Below are 16,752 nucleotides of genomic sequence, written 5' to 3' on the forward strand. Positions count from 1 at the left end.
TTCCCCGTTTTGTTTTTAGCATCTCGCTGGTGTTCATTTTACCTCAAAGGAATAGGGCGCATGGGCTCCCCGACATGGACTATTTCCCTACCATGTTTTTCACACGATTTACACTTAATTTCGTAAACCGCTGTTTTTGTATGTCCACCCCTTGCAACCCACGCTCGCATAAAGTATATATATTTATACCCGGGCACTTAGGCTGCGAGATAAATACATGCGTCCTATACGCCTCATCGGACGACGGATTCTTAGCGCTACCCTAAATAGATGAGCACTTGCTTTGGGAAATCAAACACATCGTTAGAAAATCAAAACTGCACGTACGTACAGCTTGGAGGAGCGACAACAAGCTAAAAAAGCCTCCGGTAAAATATTCTGTATTAAAGCCTAAGTGCCAGGGTGGCAATAGATGTAATTTATGTAAGCCTGGGTTTCAAGGGATTTGCACGGAAAAAATGTGGTTTACAAAATGAAGTGTAAACTATGTGAACAACATGGGAAGGATATAGTCTGTGTCGGGGAGTCCATGCGCGCTATTCGTTTGAGATACAATGAACACCTGCGAGACGCTAAAAACAAAGCAGGTGATATCCATTTCGCCGATCAGTTTTTGGCAAAACACTCTCAGGCTGAAACCCAAGGAGGCGTGAACCCTATGCCCCTTTTAGAGTTAAAAGTCATCTACAGAGCGCAGGACCGCCAAGATAGGAAAATAAGTGAATATATTCTTATAAAAGGTCGGCGGCCAAAGCCCAACGTACAGAGCTCAGCATGGCCCATTATGCGGACGTGGTATATGCCTTGATGTGTGACGGGTGCTAGCTTAAGATCGCCAACATGTGTAAGTTATGCCTGACGCGTAATGCGCGATGCCTGTTTAATTGAAATCGCTCGCAGATAGAAGTGATGTGTGATGTGTGGTGCCTGTTTACTTCAATTTGCTCGCATGTTTGAATGAAGCGTGATGCGTGATGCCTCTTAACTTGAATTCGTTTACATGTACGTGTATTTTTGCGCATTCTAATTCTTAGATAGATATGCACTGCATCGTAGTAATGACTGGTAATTGCTCTTTGTTAATCCACTGAATGTGCTGTCCTGTGAAAACTGTGGCTCCCTGTATAAAAAAACTGCAAAAAAATCAAGTAGGATTATCGGCAGGCAGTTTTGAATTCACTTCTGCTGTTGTTTCGATAAAGGTATTTGCCGAAATATCAACGCATCTGTACCTCCATTCTCTTTGAGTTTTTTTCCAAGGAATAGGACTATGATTACTGTCTTATCTATGTAAGGCAATGGATCTTCAAAGTGGGGTTCGAGCCATACTTTTAGGATGGATGTTCCTACGGCCACCCCGGTATCACGTGCTGCGACGGCGTAACACAGTCCGCTCGCTTAATTAGGCTGAGTTTGCGAATGTCGCAGATGACGAGCAATCTTCGTGACGTCACGATGCAAGGGTCTGCCCATAGATGACGTTAAGCAAGGAGGGTAAGGGGAAGGAAAGGGGGCTCGATGGAGCGCAACCAAATCGTAACAATGATAGGTGGAGGCAGGGGGATGAACAGCATAGCGTTGCGCTCAGGTGCCCTTGTAAATCATGCTTATTTGTTTGCAAACGTTCAAAACCCGAACATCGGATGCCGTTGGTTTCCTCTCATGACAAGCAACACACTGTCTTGCACTGTTTGCAGTGCGCACACCGTTTTACAACTCCAGATGAATTAGGAACAAGGTGGAACCTACCCTCTTGGCGCGCGACGGCTGACGCAGTATAACGAGAGACAGAGTGGCAGAGGGGTCGCCCAGCGTGACCAACGCATGACCATGGATACACAATGGCTAAAAATCGCAGAAAATACATGACGCAGGTGGAAACCACTCCAAAAAATCTTGCGACGTTCAACTAGCGTACAACGGAAGGCGATCCACTGCAGCTATCGGCGCATTGTACGCCTGATGATTGTGCACAAAAGGTAATATGCTGGACTGTCGACTCTTCGGTGCGGGGTTCGACCCATTTAATACCCCAGAACTAGCGGGGTCAACGTTGTCAGCCTGGCGCCCTGCGGTGGGCAAAATGTTGTCCGGGCCCAGTTGCATGATAACGAGTACCGTGATGGGAGAAAGATGTCCGCAGGCACTGGGTGGTTGAGACGCCTGAAATAGCACAGGCAGGAGAGCGGCTATACCATTTTAACAACAAATCAGCAGCGCATGCAGGAGAGGAAGCAGGGGCGTACTTGTTCCCATTCCTGAGCTTTCAATTGTGGGAAATAAAGCCAATTTTACCTGCAAACGCCGTTCCGTAAAATAAATGTGTATGCACGCTCCTCCCCTTTCCCTTCCGACCAATTTCTGAATCTGTTTCAGGTATGGAAATAAAAAGGGGAATGTTCAGGTTTGTTACCTTATGTTCATGTTCATCACCAAATGTTCACAAGTTTATTACCTTACCCCGTGAAGCTGTGGCAGCTATACGAAGCTACTTGTGGTTATAATTTTCGCAAAACAACAGTGCTGAACATCCAAGGTTGACGCAGCCAGAGTACAGCAGGATGCGGTGCAAGCTGGAAGATACCCTAAAAGTGGCAGTAACCTGTATTTTTTTCGTACGCAGGGGTATGTATTTTTTCCCTCCCCGCAAGTCCAGGCTTTACCAGGCTTCCTGCCTCGCTTTGACGTCACTCAGGGACTGCTGAGCCTGCGGTTGTCCCACGAAGATGATGACACGGCCGGCTGGAAAGTTAGCAACCGGCTCCGTTCAGCGGGGGCTTTATAGCGACCGCGCAGGAGAGACGCCACAGTGCAGGGAGCGACCGTGCAGGAGTGACAGCAGTGCAAGGAGCGACCGCACAGCGCTGGACATTGGCACGGCGTTTGTTCACGCTTTACAGTCAAGGTGAGTGCATTTCATGCTCGTGCGAAGTGGTGATGGCCAACAGCGGCCAGAGGAGAGACGTGATACCGGTTGGCATGTAAAAGATCAGCTTCGATTACAAAGTTCCAACTCGTGTTCGATTTGCCGATATGGATGTGCTGTCCAGAATCTACTTGGGTTAGCAAGCAATTGTCAATACAGAGAGCCGAAAGCGAAGCAGAGAGCTGGGACCGACTTGTCGGTTATGGCAGTTTTCGCAAAGGCAACTTTCGAACATATTTCGCCTTCCCCAGTTACTTTGAAGTCGGCTGACACGATCAGTACTTCACCGACGGCACCGGGCTTTTCTGCCCCACTGTACGAACGTCAAATTCCGTCACTAAGCCTCGCATCACTCTCCTCAGATGGGGCCTCTGCTGATGGCGGTAGTCGGGGCGCTGCTGTTGCACGGCGGCGCGCTCGCCCGACCGCAGACTGAGAACGACGTGATCCTCAACTCCCAGCCCGGCGACACCAGCACCATTCCCGCGGACGAGACCCAGTTCATCAACGACCTGCTGGGCGACACGTCGCCGCCAAAGGAGGTGGTGCGCTGCGAGAGCGGCCAGCACGTCTGCACGCCCCACTTCCGCTGCGACGAGGCGAACATCATCACCGATGGACTCGGCCAGTTCGACCTACGCATCAACAAGCCTCAGGTCGAGGACGAATTTGACTTCTTCATGCACTCGGAGTGCCCGCGATTCGGCGATGTCTGCTGCACGCGACCGAAGAGAGCCTGAGCGTCTCCAAGCCTTACGTGCCGCAGTGCGGCCGCCGAAACCAGCTCGCCATCGGCGCACGAATCATCGGCTTGAAAGACAAGACGCAGTTTGGCGAGATTCCCCGGATGGCGGTCGTGCTGCGCTTGGAGAAGGTGGGCGGCGAGGAGCGCGACTTCTTCGAGTGCGGCGGCTCGCTTATTCACCCGCAGGTGGCGTTGACCGCCGCCGGAGAGCGAACGCTTCCGACACGTGGATGTGAACATGGCACATTTCGTGGCGCAAGATAATCTTCGGCTGCGGCGCCCCAATGACGACGCGGTGTTGCTTCTTCCTGGAGGAGCCCGTCGAGCTGCAGGAGCATATCGACACGTTCTGCCTGCCCAACCCGGATGTCGTATATGACCAGGCCCAGTGCATCGCTACCGTTTGGGGGAAGGATGCCTTCGTGGCCGGCCAGATCTGCTGCGGGCGGCGATGACACTGCCGGCCAAAGCTGCTGAGCTGCCGACCGTGGTGACCTCGTGGGGCAGCCCGGCCCAGCCCTGCAGTGATCTGTACCGGTGCTACAACGCGACTGCACCCAAGCACTGGCCGGTGGTTCTACGACATTCGTGCTGTGACAAAAAGCCTTACTGACAGGAGCACTACGACATAACTTTCAATGCCAATACTAATACACGAGTTAATGCTAAAAAGCTTATGCTAAAAATGCATACTGTCATTACTTTTACTGCAAAAAATGATACAGTCATGACGCACGCACATTACTTATACTGCAAAAACTTAAACGCAACATAATGACTGCGTGACAAAACTCGTGATTCAAAGATCAAGACCGTCACTACTTCTACTGCAAAAACGTATACCAACATTACTTATACACGGGTCTGGGGGCGCTTTGGACACATCTGGTACTTTGCCTTTTCTGACCTTATTTGGCCCGAAGGTCATCACCTAGGAACCCGAAATTTCCATACTATTGAGTTCACATACGGGCCAGCCCACCCTATGAATGTGGTGCCTCTAGCCCTACTGGTTTTTGAGATCCCAATGGGTCAAACTGACCCCCCCCCCCCCCCCCGCTGCCACCCGAGCGAATGGTATTCAGCTGGCATCTGGGCGTGTATCAACTGATACTTAAGACCGCGGGCAAAGACGAATTTGTGCAAGACGTTGTTCTTAGTATTGAGAAACGGTTGCGGAGGAACGTTGAATCGTTCCATCTAACATTTAGCGCATTGGTAACTTGCTCATCATCCCTGCTCAGTGTTGAAAAGTTGGGTGAGAAAAAACAAACCATTGCTCCCATGTTACAATAGAATGTATGTCGGATTACGAATAGTTTCGGCGATGAGGGGAACTCTCGTACACTTTTTTATGCCGGTAAGCAGACTTAGCTCGCGGACCGCCATTTAGGTTTGATCAAAAACGGTTAGCAAAACAATGTTGTTGATTCGTTCGACTCAAATTCAGCGTGTGATAATGCGCAGCACACGGGTACACGAAAGGATAGCTGTATTGCTACGAGCTTCGCTGCACAAATACTCCATAACGACCCGAAACGATCGATGCACAAAGAATCCAACGCGACGTCACAGCAGCCGCGTGAACAACGACATCCCATTCTGCCGCCGACACAGGGCCGCTTCCGCAGCAGCGCACCCGTCCAGCCACCCGGTGCCACCTCCAAGTCCGCACCCTGGCTCAAGGCAGCCGATCTCAGCGCGTCCGACCGCTGCCGTCGCCGGACGCGGCTTCAGGAGGTGGCGGCGCCCTCCGCCTCGGCAGCGGGGTCGCGCGCCGTCGTCCGCTGCGCCGCCGGCGGGTCCGGCTCGTACGGGTACGCCCGAAACGAGCCCATGCGCCGGCCGGCGCGGTAGTTGAAGCCCCTGAAGCAGGTCTCGCAGAAGTAGGTCGGATCGGTGGGCGTCAGCTCGTGGTCCATCGTCAGCCACCTGCGCAGAGCGCGTGGTCAGTACGAGATGGTCAGTTATCGTAAAAGGAGACGGTGTCAGCCCGTAGCACATCAGGCGAGGAAACGGCCAAGTACTGGGAGCTGGGGGACTTCAAATCCTAAATGTTCTGGACCCATGCATATTTTACGACAAAAAGGCGGTACGCGCAGATTTAAACACCACGTGTGGAGTCAGTTAACTTAAGCTTAACATGCACCAAGCTTCCAGTTAACATAAATCCTTCGGCACAAACAACCTCAAAGCTTCGCACGCTGTCGCCAAGAGGCGAAGCTAATCGGCAGAAGTTATCGCAGTGCTCTTAATTTTGTTTTTAATCTATTGCGACGCATTATGTTGCACTGAAAGTTAGCTACGTTTCAGTTATATTAGGCTGACGGATACTAATAATACCTAGAGTGATACTTAATGACAGCGATTCAGTTATATAGGCATACCTCAGTCAATAGTACCACAGTGCTTACGCAACGGCACTTCGCTTAACGGAGAAGCATACACGAGTTTCACGCGCGGAAGACGTACCTGATGGCCGAGCCCTGCACCTCTGTCCAAATGTCGGCGTTCCCCACAGCCGCTGCCGGACGGACTCGCGCCACACCAGACCCCCACACGGAGGGCTCAGGCCTCAGCTCGGCACGTCAGCACCCGGCCCGGCCCGGCTCGGCGCCCTAACGGCCCGTCCCTCGCTCCCCTGGCACTCTGACGGTCCGTCCTTCGCTCCCGCGGCGCCCTGCCGACCCGCCCCTCCGACGGCGCGCTCACCTGGCGTGCTGGCGGTCGCACACCTGGCAGACCTGGCGCAGCGAGCGCCGAACGGCCTGCACCACCGGATACGCCTGCGGGTCGGCCACGCTGGTCTGGTGGAACAGCCTGCGGGACGGAGACGGTGCCTGGCTGAGACGGAGTCCGAGCCGAGACCGAACGATCGGCCAAAGGGGGCTTCGAATAACGACACATGGGTCTACACTAGTTCATGGACCGAGTGCTTCGGCTGACGTCACAAATGATTGAGGGGCGTCACAGAACCTTTCTGTTATGTTGTCCTCAATACATCAGTACCTTTGTACACATAATAACAAATAATTCCGGCGGCTAGACTCCGAATAGCGCAAGGACCTGAGCCGTCATTATGTGTTGACGGTTTGGGACGCAATGGGCCTGACCGCAGCCACCGTGTCCTGGGGTGGTCAAGTGTATCAGGCATGTGCCTGGAACCATGAAAAGATCGGGATTCAAGATATCCTGGAAAATAATAAAAGACCGGGATTTCACACACGTGCGATTTTGGATCCACCCTTGGGATCCACGCACATGCCTGAAGAGCATCCACTGTGATGGATTTAGTCGGAAATGTCTGGAAACGACAGTACAACCGCTCCGGAGAAGGCTAGTTCTCAAATACTGTGCGTTTGCCTTCTTTTATTGCGGTAACCCGTTTTCTCTCCATATTTGTTCGTTCGGGTTCCAGCTAAATCTATGATCATCCCACGATTGCTTTATATATCACTTTGTTTCACCTCATGTAATACACACAATAGGATGGTTCAGATAGTGATGTTACCCTTCTCCTGAGTGTCTTCTCATGAACAGATGCCTCTCTTGGAGGTAATCATGAGTGTAAAATATGGCATTGATTCAATACTTAGCCACTGTCACACTAGAGGTGAATGTCATGGGTGATGGGTGGTGGGCTGTGAATAGGTGACGGGTAGGTCGAAAAAAGAGAAGAAAGGGCCCAATCCTGTGTTAACATCGATCCCCTCTACCCCCTCCCCCTCCCCTTACACAACGGGACGTAGTGACACTTCGCGCCTGTTCTCGTTTCTAAAACTAGGTGGCGTGATGTGTTCGATTGAGAAGCATTAGCGCAAACAGCGGCATTACGTGAATAACAGCCTCGAGCATGGCAGAATTTCCGGGCAACCACGGAAAACAGATGTTATCCAATAAGATTTTGGCCAAAAATTTCCGGTTCGCTTTGTTACCATAACATAAAATTTGACCAATGTACGTGCTTCGCTATAAAACTACTTTATTGCTACCATACGAGAAAAGGCCACTCAGCTTGGCCAAAGTAAACAATTACTATTTTTAAATCAACGAGCAACATACAGAAGGAAAATTTCAAGAGTGACTAGCCAAACTCCAGACATCACGCAGACAAATTCCCCCAGAGCTCCACATCACGTGCCGTGCTGAGCCGAAGAGAGCCGCTGAGTGGACATAACCGGCGAGCTCAGCGACCCGTCACATGTCGCCGGACCGGCGCTGGCTGCTGGCCGGCGCGCTGAGCGGTGCGTTGGGCGTGGACGCTGGACCGCCTGCTGGGCCGGCCGGCTGCGGCCCGTCTGGCCGCCGCTGATCCGAAGCGCAGCCCAGGCGCCGGTGCCGGCGCGCCGGCGGCGAGCGGCCGACGCCGGCTGCAGCCGCGCGCTGCTGCTGTTCGGCCTGCCGGCCGCTGGCCGCACCGCCCTCATGGTGCGCGCCCTCCTGGAGCACCCGGACACGGTGCGCGTGCCGCGTGAAGTCACCGACCGGCCGCCGGTCGCCGCCGACCCCGACGCCGAGCTGTTCGAGCGCGCCAGCCCGGCGCAGCTGCAGGCCATGCTGGAGCGTGGCCGCTTCGTGGCGGTGCGACGGTGCGGCCGGCACCTGTACGGCACGCCGCTCGACCGCACGACCGCCGCCGACGCGGCGCCGCTCTGCCTGCTCAAGGCGCCGCTGTCGTCGCTGGCGCGGCTGCGCGGCCGGCCGCCGGCCGACGCGCCGCGCCCGCTGCTCGTGCTCGTGGACGTGTCCGAGCGCGAGCGCCTGGTGACGCGGCTGATGCTGCGCGACCAGCTGTCGCGGCGCGACGCCGAGGCGCGGCTGGCCGGCGCCGAGGCGCAGCTGGCCGCGGCGCTGCGCGGCGCGCCCGCCGCCGGCGCCTTCGACGCCGTCGTCGTCAACGACGACCTTGACTGGGCGTTTGCCGCGCTCGACGGGCTGATCGAGGCGCAGCTGGACCGCGGCGGCGAGAGCAAGATGCACTCAGCGCGACAGCAGGCGAGCCCGACGCCGCACGGCGAGGCGGCAAGCTCGCAGTCCACCGCACCGACGAGCAGCGGCAGCGTCGGCAGCGCGGCCGGCGACAGGGAGTTGCCGTCGACGGAGACGGCAGTACAGTGACCACCACAGCACCGTCATCGGTCGTGGTCACGTGCGGCGAGCCGCAGGTGGCCGGCCGTGCCCCGGCGCGACCGACCGGCGGCGGGGGTGAGACACTCACCTCACGTCGGAGAACACCAACAGGTGCTGGCAGCAGCCCTGGTGCACGTAGATGTACGGGTAGCCGAGTCTCACGCTCAGGTCCGCTGAAGCAGACGTCCTCCATGGAGCGGGTGGGCAGGTCGCCGGCCAGCTGCGCGGCCGCCCACTTCCGAATCGGCTGGGGGCGGACGGCGCCACCGTCAGCGGGCTCCACGCCGCCCACACCGGCTGACGGTCACTGCGTCATGTGTCTTGTCTGGACCGCCCTGACGCCGCCGGCCGACGGAGGGACCGCGCCGGGCCCGCCCCCTCTACAGTCGACCACACCCCCAGAGCTAACGTCCAGCTGTGGCCAGCTCGGAAGCGGTAGCGAACGGCCCGAGAGGGCGGCGGACGGCGGACGGCGGGACGGCGGGGCGGCGGGGCGGCGGGGCGGCGGGGCGGCGGGGCGGCGGGGCGGCGGACGGCCGGCGGCACCGCGCGCTGAAAGCCGGAGGCAGGCGCAGGGGGTGGGGCGAGCGCCGCGCCGGCGCCTCACCTCGCTGTAGTCGATGTGTTTCGGGTCACGCTGGTCCACGTAGAAGACGCGGTTGATGCAGAAGAACCCCGATGGGTACATGCTCTGAGGAAGGGGTGAGACATGTTGAGAGCCAGGCTGGGCTCCCTCACACCCCGAACCTTTCTGGCAATGCACGCCACTGCCTCCACCCCAGTCAACGCACGGGTGGGAACGACATTGACAGCAGCAATGATAATGATAATGGCGAACCAAGGCAGTAAAAGACATCCATGCGCTCGAAATGGAACGGATCAAAAACGACACCACGCAAGCAAATCACGAGGGTCACTCACGTAGGTAAACAAAATATCATGACATAAAGTTTGACTGCCAACTCCCTTAACCATTAAAGCATGCTGACGAACGGTGTAAAATGACGCGCCATAAACTGTAACCTAAATCAAAAGCATTGCAATAAACCTGTCGCTGTGATGCCTCGCGACGAACTGCCTCCTGACGCAACGGCTGTCACGAGCCCGCGGCGAGTGCTACCATCCCATGGACCGGGGCATGGCCAGAACCTCCCACATATTTGCACGAGCATCCGCAATGTGCCGGGTTTCCTGGGCCCTGTGCCATCTGCATCAATCAGTTCGCTGTGAACACAGAGCTGGTTCGAAATCCTGACGCGCCCGTCTCCCCGAACTGTGCAGACCCAGTCAGGCACAGCCCGGGAGTCGGTCCCACCTTAGCCTGCTGACGCGGTGTGCCGCGGGGCGCGACGCTGCAGTCGTTCGTCACCAGCTGGTCCTCGGGGCAGGTGATGACGTCACGCAGCTGGGTAAGCCGGTTGCTTCCCAGGCACGCTACCTCCTGGGACATGTTGAACCAGGATAGGCACCTGAAGGCAGACCACGTCAGGTCAGGCGCACACCCAGCTGGGAGGCGGAGCGGGGGGGAGATGGGCTTCCTGTGGGCCCGTCCCACGCACAGCCAGCAGGGGGGGGAGGGGGGGCGCAGGAAACGCTTCGGATACGAGTAAAAGACCCAAGATCCAGCTCACGTACATGTGGGTGCTGATACCGTTGGCGAAGAAATTGCATTGGGTGGCGCAAGTGATCAGCAGTACTGTTTAGATGAAAAATGACGCGACAGGGATAAGCTGCCTCCAGTTTGTGCAATTCCGAATCCATCTTTGCATTTCAGGAGCGCTGCAAAGTGGCAAATAATTTCCAGCCAAATCCCCCGGACACCCTGGCAACTCTCGGTATAGCTGCAATGACGACTCACAGAGTCGCAGCGGCTGATTAGCACGCTGCTATGCTCATCAGCCGGAGCTATTGGCTGATCAGCAGCGGCTGATCACGGCCCTTCAGGTCCACTCACGAGCCAACGGTGGTGCTGGCTGCCGGCGGCTGGTAAACACGGACGGTGATCACCGGCTCTGTCGTGCTGCCCGGTCTCAAGCCATGACGCCTCGCCGGCTTGCTCGCCTCGTCTGACTCCTGGGGGACATCGCAGGGTAGTAGCACATGCCTGTATACCGTGGCGGCACTGGAACAAGGCAGGCTCCACAAAGGAAACAGTGACAAAAATCTTTGGTCCAACAAATTGGGCGCAATTTGTCAGGCCAATGACCCAGAATGCACAGGTCCCGCGATGTGTGAAAAGTGAAGGATGGTAGGTGGGATGGAAACCGATGTTTCTAATGCGTCTCTCTCCACGCAACGCCCTCGGCTTCATGATGACCTACAGCAAAAGTTAGGGGGCGCTCCCCCCCCCCCCCTCCCCGTGACGAAGCCCACGCCCTCACGTTATTTATGAGACTGAAATGTAGATTCGAACTCAAACGCCCTCTGTTACGTCATGCTACCTCCAAAACGGCAATACCATTTCTGCGCTAAGAAGCGACCAGCGGTCGTATGCGTCGTTGGGGTTTACGGCGCATTCAGCTGCTGAGACTATACGGCTTCGCCTGAACGTCATCCCGGCACAGGAAGTGCGGACACCGCGGGAAAGCGAACCCCTTATCTCTAGTTCCACACCGTGTATGCGTGCGCTGCGCGCATGCGCGCAATGGCTTCGCGTAGGTGTATATGGATGCGTGCATGTGTGAGTGTACGCATCTGACTCCGTATGTGACATGGTGAGCCAACGTGCTACGTCATCCTGCATCACATGTGCCACTCACCAGCCGCACTTCTGACGAAAACCGCAGAGTGCCGAAGAGCATCTTAGCCACGGCTGTTCTTCTTTTGATGATGTTTTGCCGGCGCTTCCGCGTTTTGAGGCTTTCGAGCACTTGCGCCGCCTGCTCGTCAATATCCTCGCCCAAAGGCAGCGACATGTCTGACGGCATTCGCCGCGCTCAGACAAAGCCACAGCAGCACTGGTGGTTCAAAACGCGAAACACGCATTCCTGCAGCTCAAACGTTAAAATGTGTTGTCTAAATGTCAGCACATAGACCATAATGTGCTTCCTTCGCAGCATGCTACAGTATGGTCCCACAGACACCTGTAGATCCGGCAAAGTAGTTGCGGATCAGCTCAAATCTTTCAACCTCTTAACACCCAGCGTCGGATAAGAGCAGGTAAATGCACTGATAAATGAAGACCTAGTTTCTCGCTGCATAATGTTCAACTTACCAGGTAAGTTTGGGAAGTTTGACTTTCCGTCCAGGTCCGTGTCCACCTTGAGCTTTCTCTCCAACATGTCCTCTCCATCGCATGTCAGTTGGTCCACACTGAAGCAGAAGTCCAGACACAGAGTTCATCGTTTGGAGCTCCAATCGTCGTTAGAGCCGTATACACAAGCATTATGGTAGGTAGAAATGGCATTTTACGCCAGTTATCTACGCCCCCCTCTGCAAGCAACTGGGTGTATCTTCATATGCATATCCACTAAATTTCAACTCGGTCCCGCTGCTGGTAACGGCCGAGGTTTTGCGTGCATGGGAAGCTGTGGGTATCTCCGTGTGATGCAGGTCTCCGATGACACCGTGCATGGAATACTGGCGTGAAGCACCAGTCTGATTAGCACCTACTTCTTCAGATCCAGAGACTTATTCCCGGCGGCAGCTCCGTTGCGGGGTCAAGGCCAAAGGCTCGGCCCAAGTCACTTCCGCAACTCTCACTGCACGGTCGTCCGCCCAAGTCCGACCATTCACCGTCCCGCGGACAAACTAACAGGGGAGGCACCTTTCCGCAGGCACCACGACGACCGGCGCCACGCAACAAGCCTCGTTCATGGACGCCACCATCCAGTTCATGGACGAGGAGTCCCCTGAGCTCGGGAGCCTACCGGAATACTCTGCTGGTGGACGGCGTCGGGGACGCGGTCGTTAGTCGGTTCATCGCCTGCGGCGCTGGCTGCATGTTCACAACAGAGCAACCACCAGGCAGGTCACCTTGCCAATAGTCCGCCTCTATGGACGGGACCGGCCGACTTCATTTGCGACGAAGGAATTATGAATCCGCTACAATGACGCTGGGCTACATATCCAAGGTCATCTCGTTGGTAACATTCAAGATCAACGATATGGCCACCAGTGTCCAGTCGCACGCTGGGTAAGCACCTCGGTGCATACTTGCTTCCCATCCGCTTCGCGTGGTCTCGGCCTGACGCCGCCGGCCACGAGCTACTCTGCATGGTGTTAGAGGGTGCAACTGACTGTACCATCTTGCTGTTATCATTGGAGATTGCAACGTCCGAAACTACGTTGCGGTTTTCTTCAATTCAAACACAAAAAACGCAGCTCATTCAACCGAAATAACATGCTGAAATGTTGGCTGGGCCCATTTGAAGGTACACTTGACATCTGTATGCAAGCAATGTGATCCAATCCAATGAAAAATAGTAGCCTTTTGAAACACCTTATTTATAAGTGAGAACCATTCTCAAAATGAAACCATCAAATGGGCTTTACTTTGTGTTCCAAATGTTCAGCTTTTGTGCTGAGGCCTGAAGACATTTTCTCCTATGTTAAGTTTCACTGAAGTCCGTGTTAGTTCAAACAAGGTGTAAAACAACTGTAGTGAGGAATGCAAATACTGTGTAACACTGTACACCTTAATCAGCTATGTTCTTCTGATAGCAAAAATGTTTGTCAGCTGGAATTGTGAGAAATGATGACTGAGTTACTGTGATCTTCATGAAGGTAATTATGTCCCCCCTACAAAAGACCCTGAAGGGAGATGTTTTCTACCTTGGTTGACACCTTTGTTTTTGACATCTGTTCTATCATCACACCATATCAAATTCACAGACCCACAAACATTTGACTTTAAGTCCAGAAAACAAAGAATTGGAAAGATATCAGCTGCAAATGATATTATCAGTCAACAGGGGAAATGCCTATTTATAGCACAGCATCAGACATGATCTATGCTACACATGCAGATTCTTTTGGAAGCACTTGGCCCTTATGAGCTGCCTGTCTTGTGCCAGCTGCAAAACCTTATAGCAGGAAGAAAATGAGAGTGTAGGAAAAATGGGGTAAAACACAAAGTGGGCCTGTCATCAAATGTTCACTTTTATCATAAAATGCACCAAGTCCAGCATTACCTTGCTCACCCTGCCCTAAAAAACAGGAATCAATAATACAGTATAAAACCAAATGTACATAATTAGCTTAACACTGCTGCTGATCCATTATAAATATTCAATCTTGAATCTAGCCATCAATACTTCCACATACACAGGCCAGACACAGATTCCGCATCGCATCTGTCACACAACTCCTTGCCTTGTCCTCCATCAAATCAACCCAGAAAGATTTTGATGTAACCTACCCTTATGGTAAGCAATCAAAATCATGACTTCCAATTGACTGAACAGTCAGCACGCATGCAGCAAGTCACACTTTTATGATTGGGGTCCCCAAGTTCTCAGCACATGCACCATAAAGCAATCAAGTTTTACTGTTTAGACAGTCAAATACAGGCAATCTATGGTACTCACGAGCATATTTGAGCTACCTTCTTCAACTGCAGATTTGGACATCTCCATAAATGATTCAATGGTTGGCTCAGACTTGGCGTCATTCTGATTTTTATTTACCAGCTTTGCTACCTCAGCACCAAACGATTTGCAAAAATCGCCAATGTCGGTAACCTCATCACAAAAATGAGGTCTTTGACATTTTCCCAAAAAGGGTGGATTAAAAGCTACTTCCATACTGACAATCGGCGAATTCAAACCCTGCGGGGCTCCGCGACCCGGCACCCAGAGCAGCACTCCGCGACTCAGCTACTGGAAACGTTAGTTGAAACATCGGCGCCATATATCCGCTAATGACAAGCTACCAAATTTCAGATATGTAAAAAGGATTCCACCACCCCCAAATTTGCTTCAAGGAACAACATAACGGTCTTTTGGCAGTAGGTAGCTTCAGCCTCAGCTCCAGCTTTCTTTTAGATAGCTACCTTAATAGTTAGCACGGCAGTCTAGTGCCCTGGGTCTTAAGTGCATCCATAGCATGCGATGAGACAGCGCCGCGGGATGAGAGGATAGGTCCAGAAGGGGCGGGCGCGGTAACGTTTTGAAAGTTGGGCAAGGGGAGACTCGCCAACCCCACCTCTTCCCATCTTTTTCTCTCCGGCTTTAAGACACGCTGTGTTCAGCTTTGGAGAAAATGTGCTTGCGGCATTTCAATATTCACAATCGACGTCGATGCGTGCCCTGGTGTGATGTCAGGTATGGACGATACTACTGGCCTATGTCTTAGTTGTAACATAGCTTTCGCATTATGCTATTCATTTTGTATGACGAAGGCATCAAACATTACAAACATACGGTATCAACAATGTTCCCAGACCTTGCCCTTTGAGGACCGTGAGCCCTAACAAAAATAATTTGTTTATTTGAGATGTCCGAAGCCAAGTGCCTACACTTACGTCATATTGAAATTGATCCTGAACTGGCACTCATCGACTGATTGACGCAAGGGCGGATTCAGGGGAGCGAGGGGTCCATGCTCCCTTCCCATCCCCAAAGTTCGCGAAAGCATGATTCGCACCCATCCCAACCACCCCCAAACGCCCGGACGTATGATGTTATGTACATGCGCCGTCATGTTTACAGCAATTAATTCTGTAGATTTCTCGTTTTACTCCTCTTGGGACAGTCAACTGCGTCAACAGTCAACGTATACCCGCAGCTTACGGTGGTTGAGGGCCTCGCATGAGTAGTTCCTTGCTGACGGATGGTTAACCCGTTGTCACATTGACATTTCGGGAAGGGACTTAACCCGCTTTCCTGTTGACTGGGTCCCCAGTGACCCGTTAACTTCATCACCACGCCCAGCCTTCCGGTCACGGATTGTCCTGCTCCCCGTGCACGGCGCTCCACGCGCGACATAGCGACTGGTGCCCATGCCCCCACCCCGGGATCGTGACTTATATATATATATATATATATATATATATATATATATATACATATCCATCCTGGTATACTGAAATATACCAGGATGGCTTACCCCCCCCCCTCCCTAATCCTAGCAATAACTGAGTTTATCTCACTGAAAGTGGTCCCAATTGCGACGTTTTTTGGTCACACACATGCTTTACCCCCGGTGCGCTGCTGAACACCGTAGTGGTCAAATTCAGGTTTTTGCGTTCTTTAATCTTAGCGAGATAAGCATGACAGCGAGCTGAAACAGAGCATGAGCACCGGCCTCTCGCCAGGGAGGCTTGACCGCCCCGAGCCCACAGGCGCCGGCCAGGTAGCCGTCGCTTAACCGCCCAACCCAACAACGTTACTTGACCGCTCATTATCACTTCTTTTCACTCGCACTCGTAGCTGTATGGCTCATTTTCATCTGCTATTCTGTCATCGCATGCTTGAACAAGGCTGAGCGTGGATATTGAGTTCCTGACTTATACCGGGGAATAGCCTCTCGCTTACACATATCATTCACATACCTATGCGGGGATGGCGTGGCGACCATCTTCGACGGCGGGCAGGCGAGTACGAGTACGAGTACAGGCAGGGCGGTACTTCTTACGCGGACTTATCGCCCTTCAGGATACCGGGGGGTGCTGGCTAAGCGATATTATAGAGCAAGCAGTACACGACATTTCAAGCTGCGCTTATGATCATTCGTGATCATTAGCTCGTGAGCACCCTCGATCATAAGCGCAGCCTTAAACTTCGAGTACTGCCAATATGTTAAGTTCTCGCGTTGTTCGCCAGCCGTTACCACGAAATATCGCGTTGCACCAGTTGGCTACATCAATGCTTCGTGGTTCAGATTGTTGCACATTTGCTCCGTCTGCCGTACGGCGTCGATGTGCGCGCCAGGAAAAATTTATTTGACGTTAGGAACTCCGGCACAGTGTACTAAGAAGGAAAATATATGCGCACTGCACTTGTTTAATGCC

The 16,752-nt window shown here is 53.5% G+C and overlaps 2 protein-coding genes across 2 annotated transcripts; one reads left to right on the plus strand and one right to left on the minus strand.

Annotated features, from left to right (window-relative positions):
- Window positions 1–2,829: 2,829 nt before the first annotated feature.
- Window positions 2,830–4,098, plus strand: LOC119103849 (uncharacterized). The gene is made up of 2 exons (XM_037227517.1): window positions 2,830–2,905; window positions 3,289–4,098. Exon 2 carries the CDS (start codon window positions 3,289–3,291, stop codon window positions 3,664–3,666), a length of 378 nt encoding a protein of 125 aa, XP_037083412.1. The 5' UTR covers window positions 2,830–2,905; the 3' UTR covers window positions 3,667–4,098.
- A 1,050-nt stretch (window positions 4,099–5,148) lies between these two features.
- Pbp49 (proximal sequence element A Pbp49) lies at window positions 5,149–15,336 on the minus strand. Its single transcript, XM_037227507.1, has 9 exons — window positions 14,330–15,336; window positions 12,016–12,113; window positions 11,561–11,718; window positions 10,756–10,874; window positions 10,117–10,270; window positions 9,409–9,492; window positions 8,890–9,048; window positions 6,384–6,491; window positions 5,149–5,603 (listed from the first exon to the last, which is right to left on the minus strand). Exons 1-9 carry the CDS (start codon window positions 14,410–14,412, stop codon window positions 5,241–5,243), a joined length of 1,326 nt encoding a protein of 441 aa, XP_037083402.1. The 5' UTR covers window positions 14,413–15,336; the 3' UTR covers window positions 5,149–5,240.
- Window positions 15,337–16,752: the final 1,416 nt, after the last annotated feature.

The sequence above is a fragment of the Pollicipes pollicipes genome, unplaced genomic scaffold (assembly GCF_011947565.3).
Source record: "Pollicipes pollicipes isolate AB1234 unplaced genomic scaffold, Ppol_2.1 Scaffold_5724;HRSCAF=6776_pilon_pilon_pilon, whole genome shotgun sequence".
Classification (NCBI taxonomy): domain Eukaryota; kingdom Metazoa; phylum Arthropoda; class Thecostraca; order Pollicipedomorpha; family Pollicipedidae; genus Pollicipes; species Pollicipes pollicipes.

Bases quoted from the DNA above. Each gene is read 5' to 3' on its own strand.
- LOC119103849 (XM_037227517.1), top strand. From the start codon at position 3,289: ATGGGGCCTCTGCTGATGGCGGTAGTCGGGGCGCTGCTGTTGCACGGC.
- Pbp49 (XM_037227507.1), bottom strand. From the start codon at position 14,412: ATGACGCCAAGTCTGAGCCAACCATTGAATCATTTATGGAGATGTCCA. The intron at 10,271-10,755 runs GTGAGTGGACCT...GTCTGCCTTCAG, and splicing joins GCCAGCACCACCGTTGGCTC to GTGCCTATCCTGGTTCAACA. The intron at 5,604-6,383 runs GTGAGCGCGCCG...CGCTCTGCGCAG, and splicing joins TGCGACCGCCAGCACGCCAG to GTGGCTGACGATGGACCACG.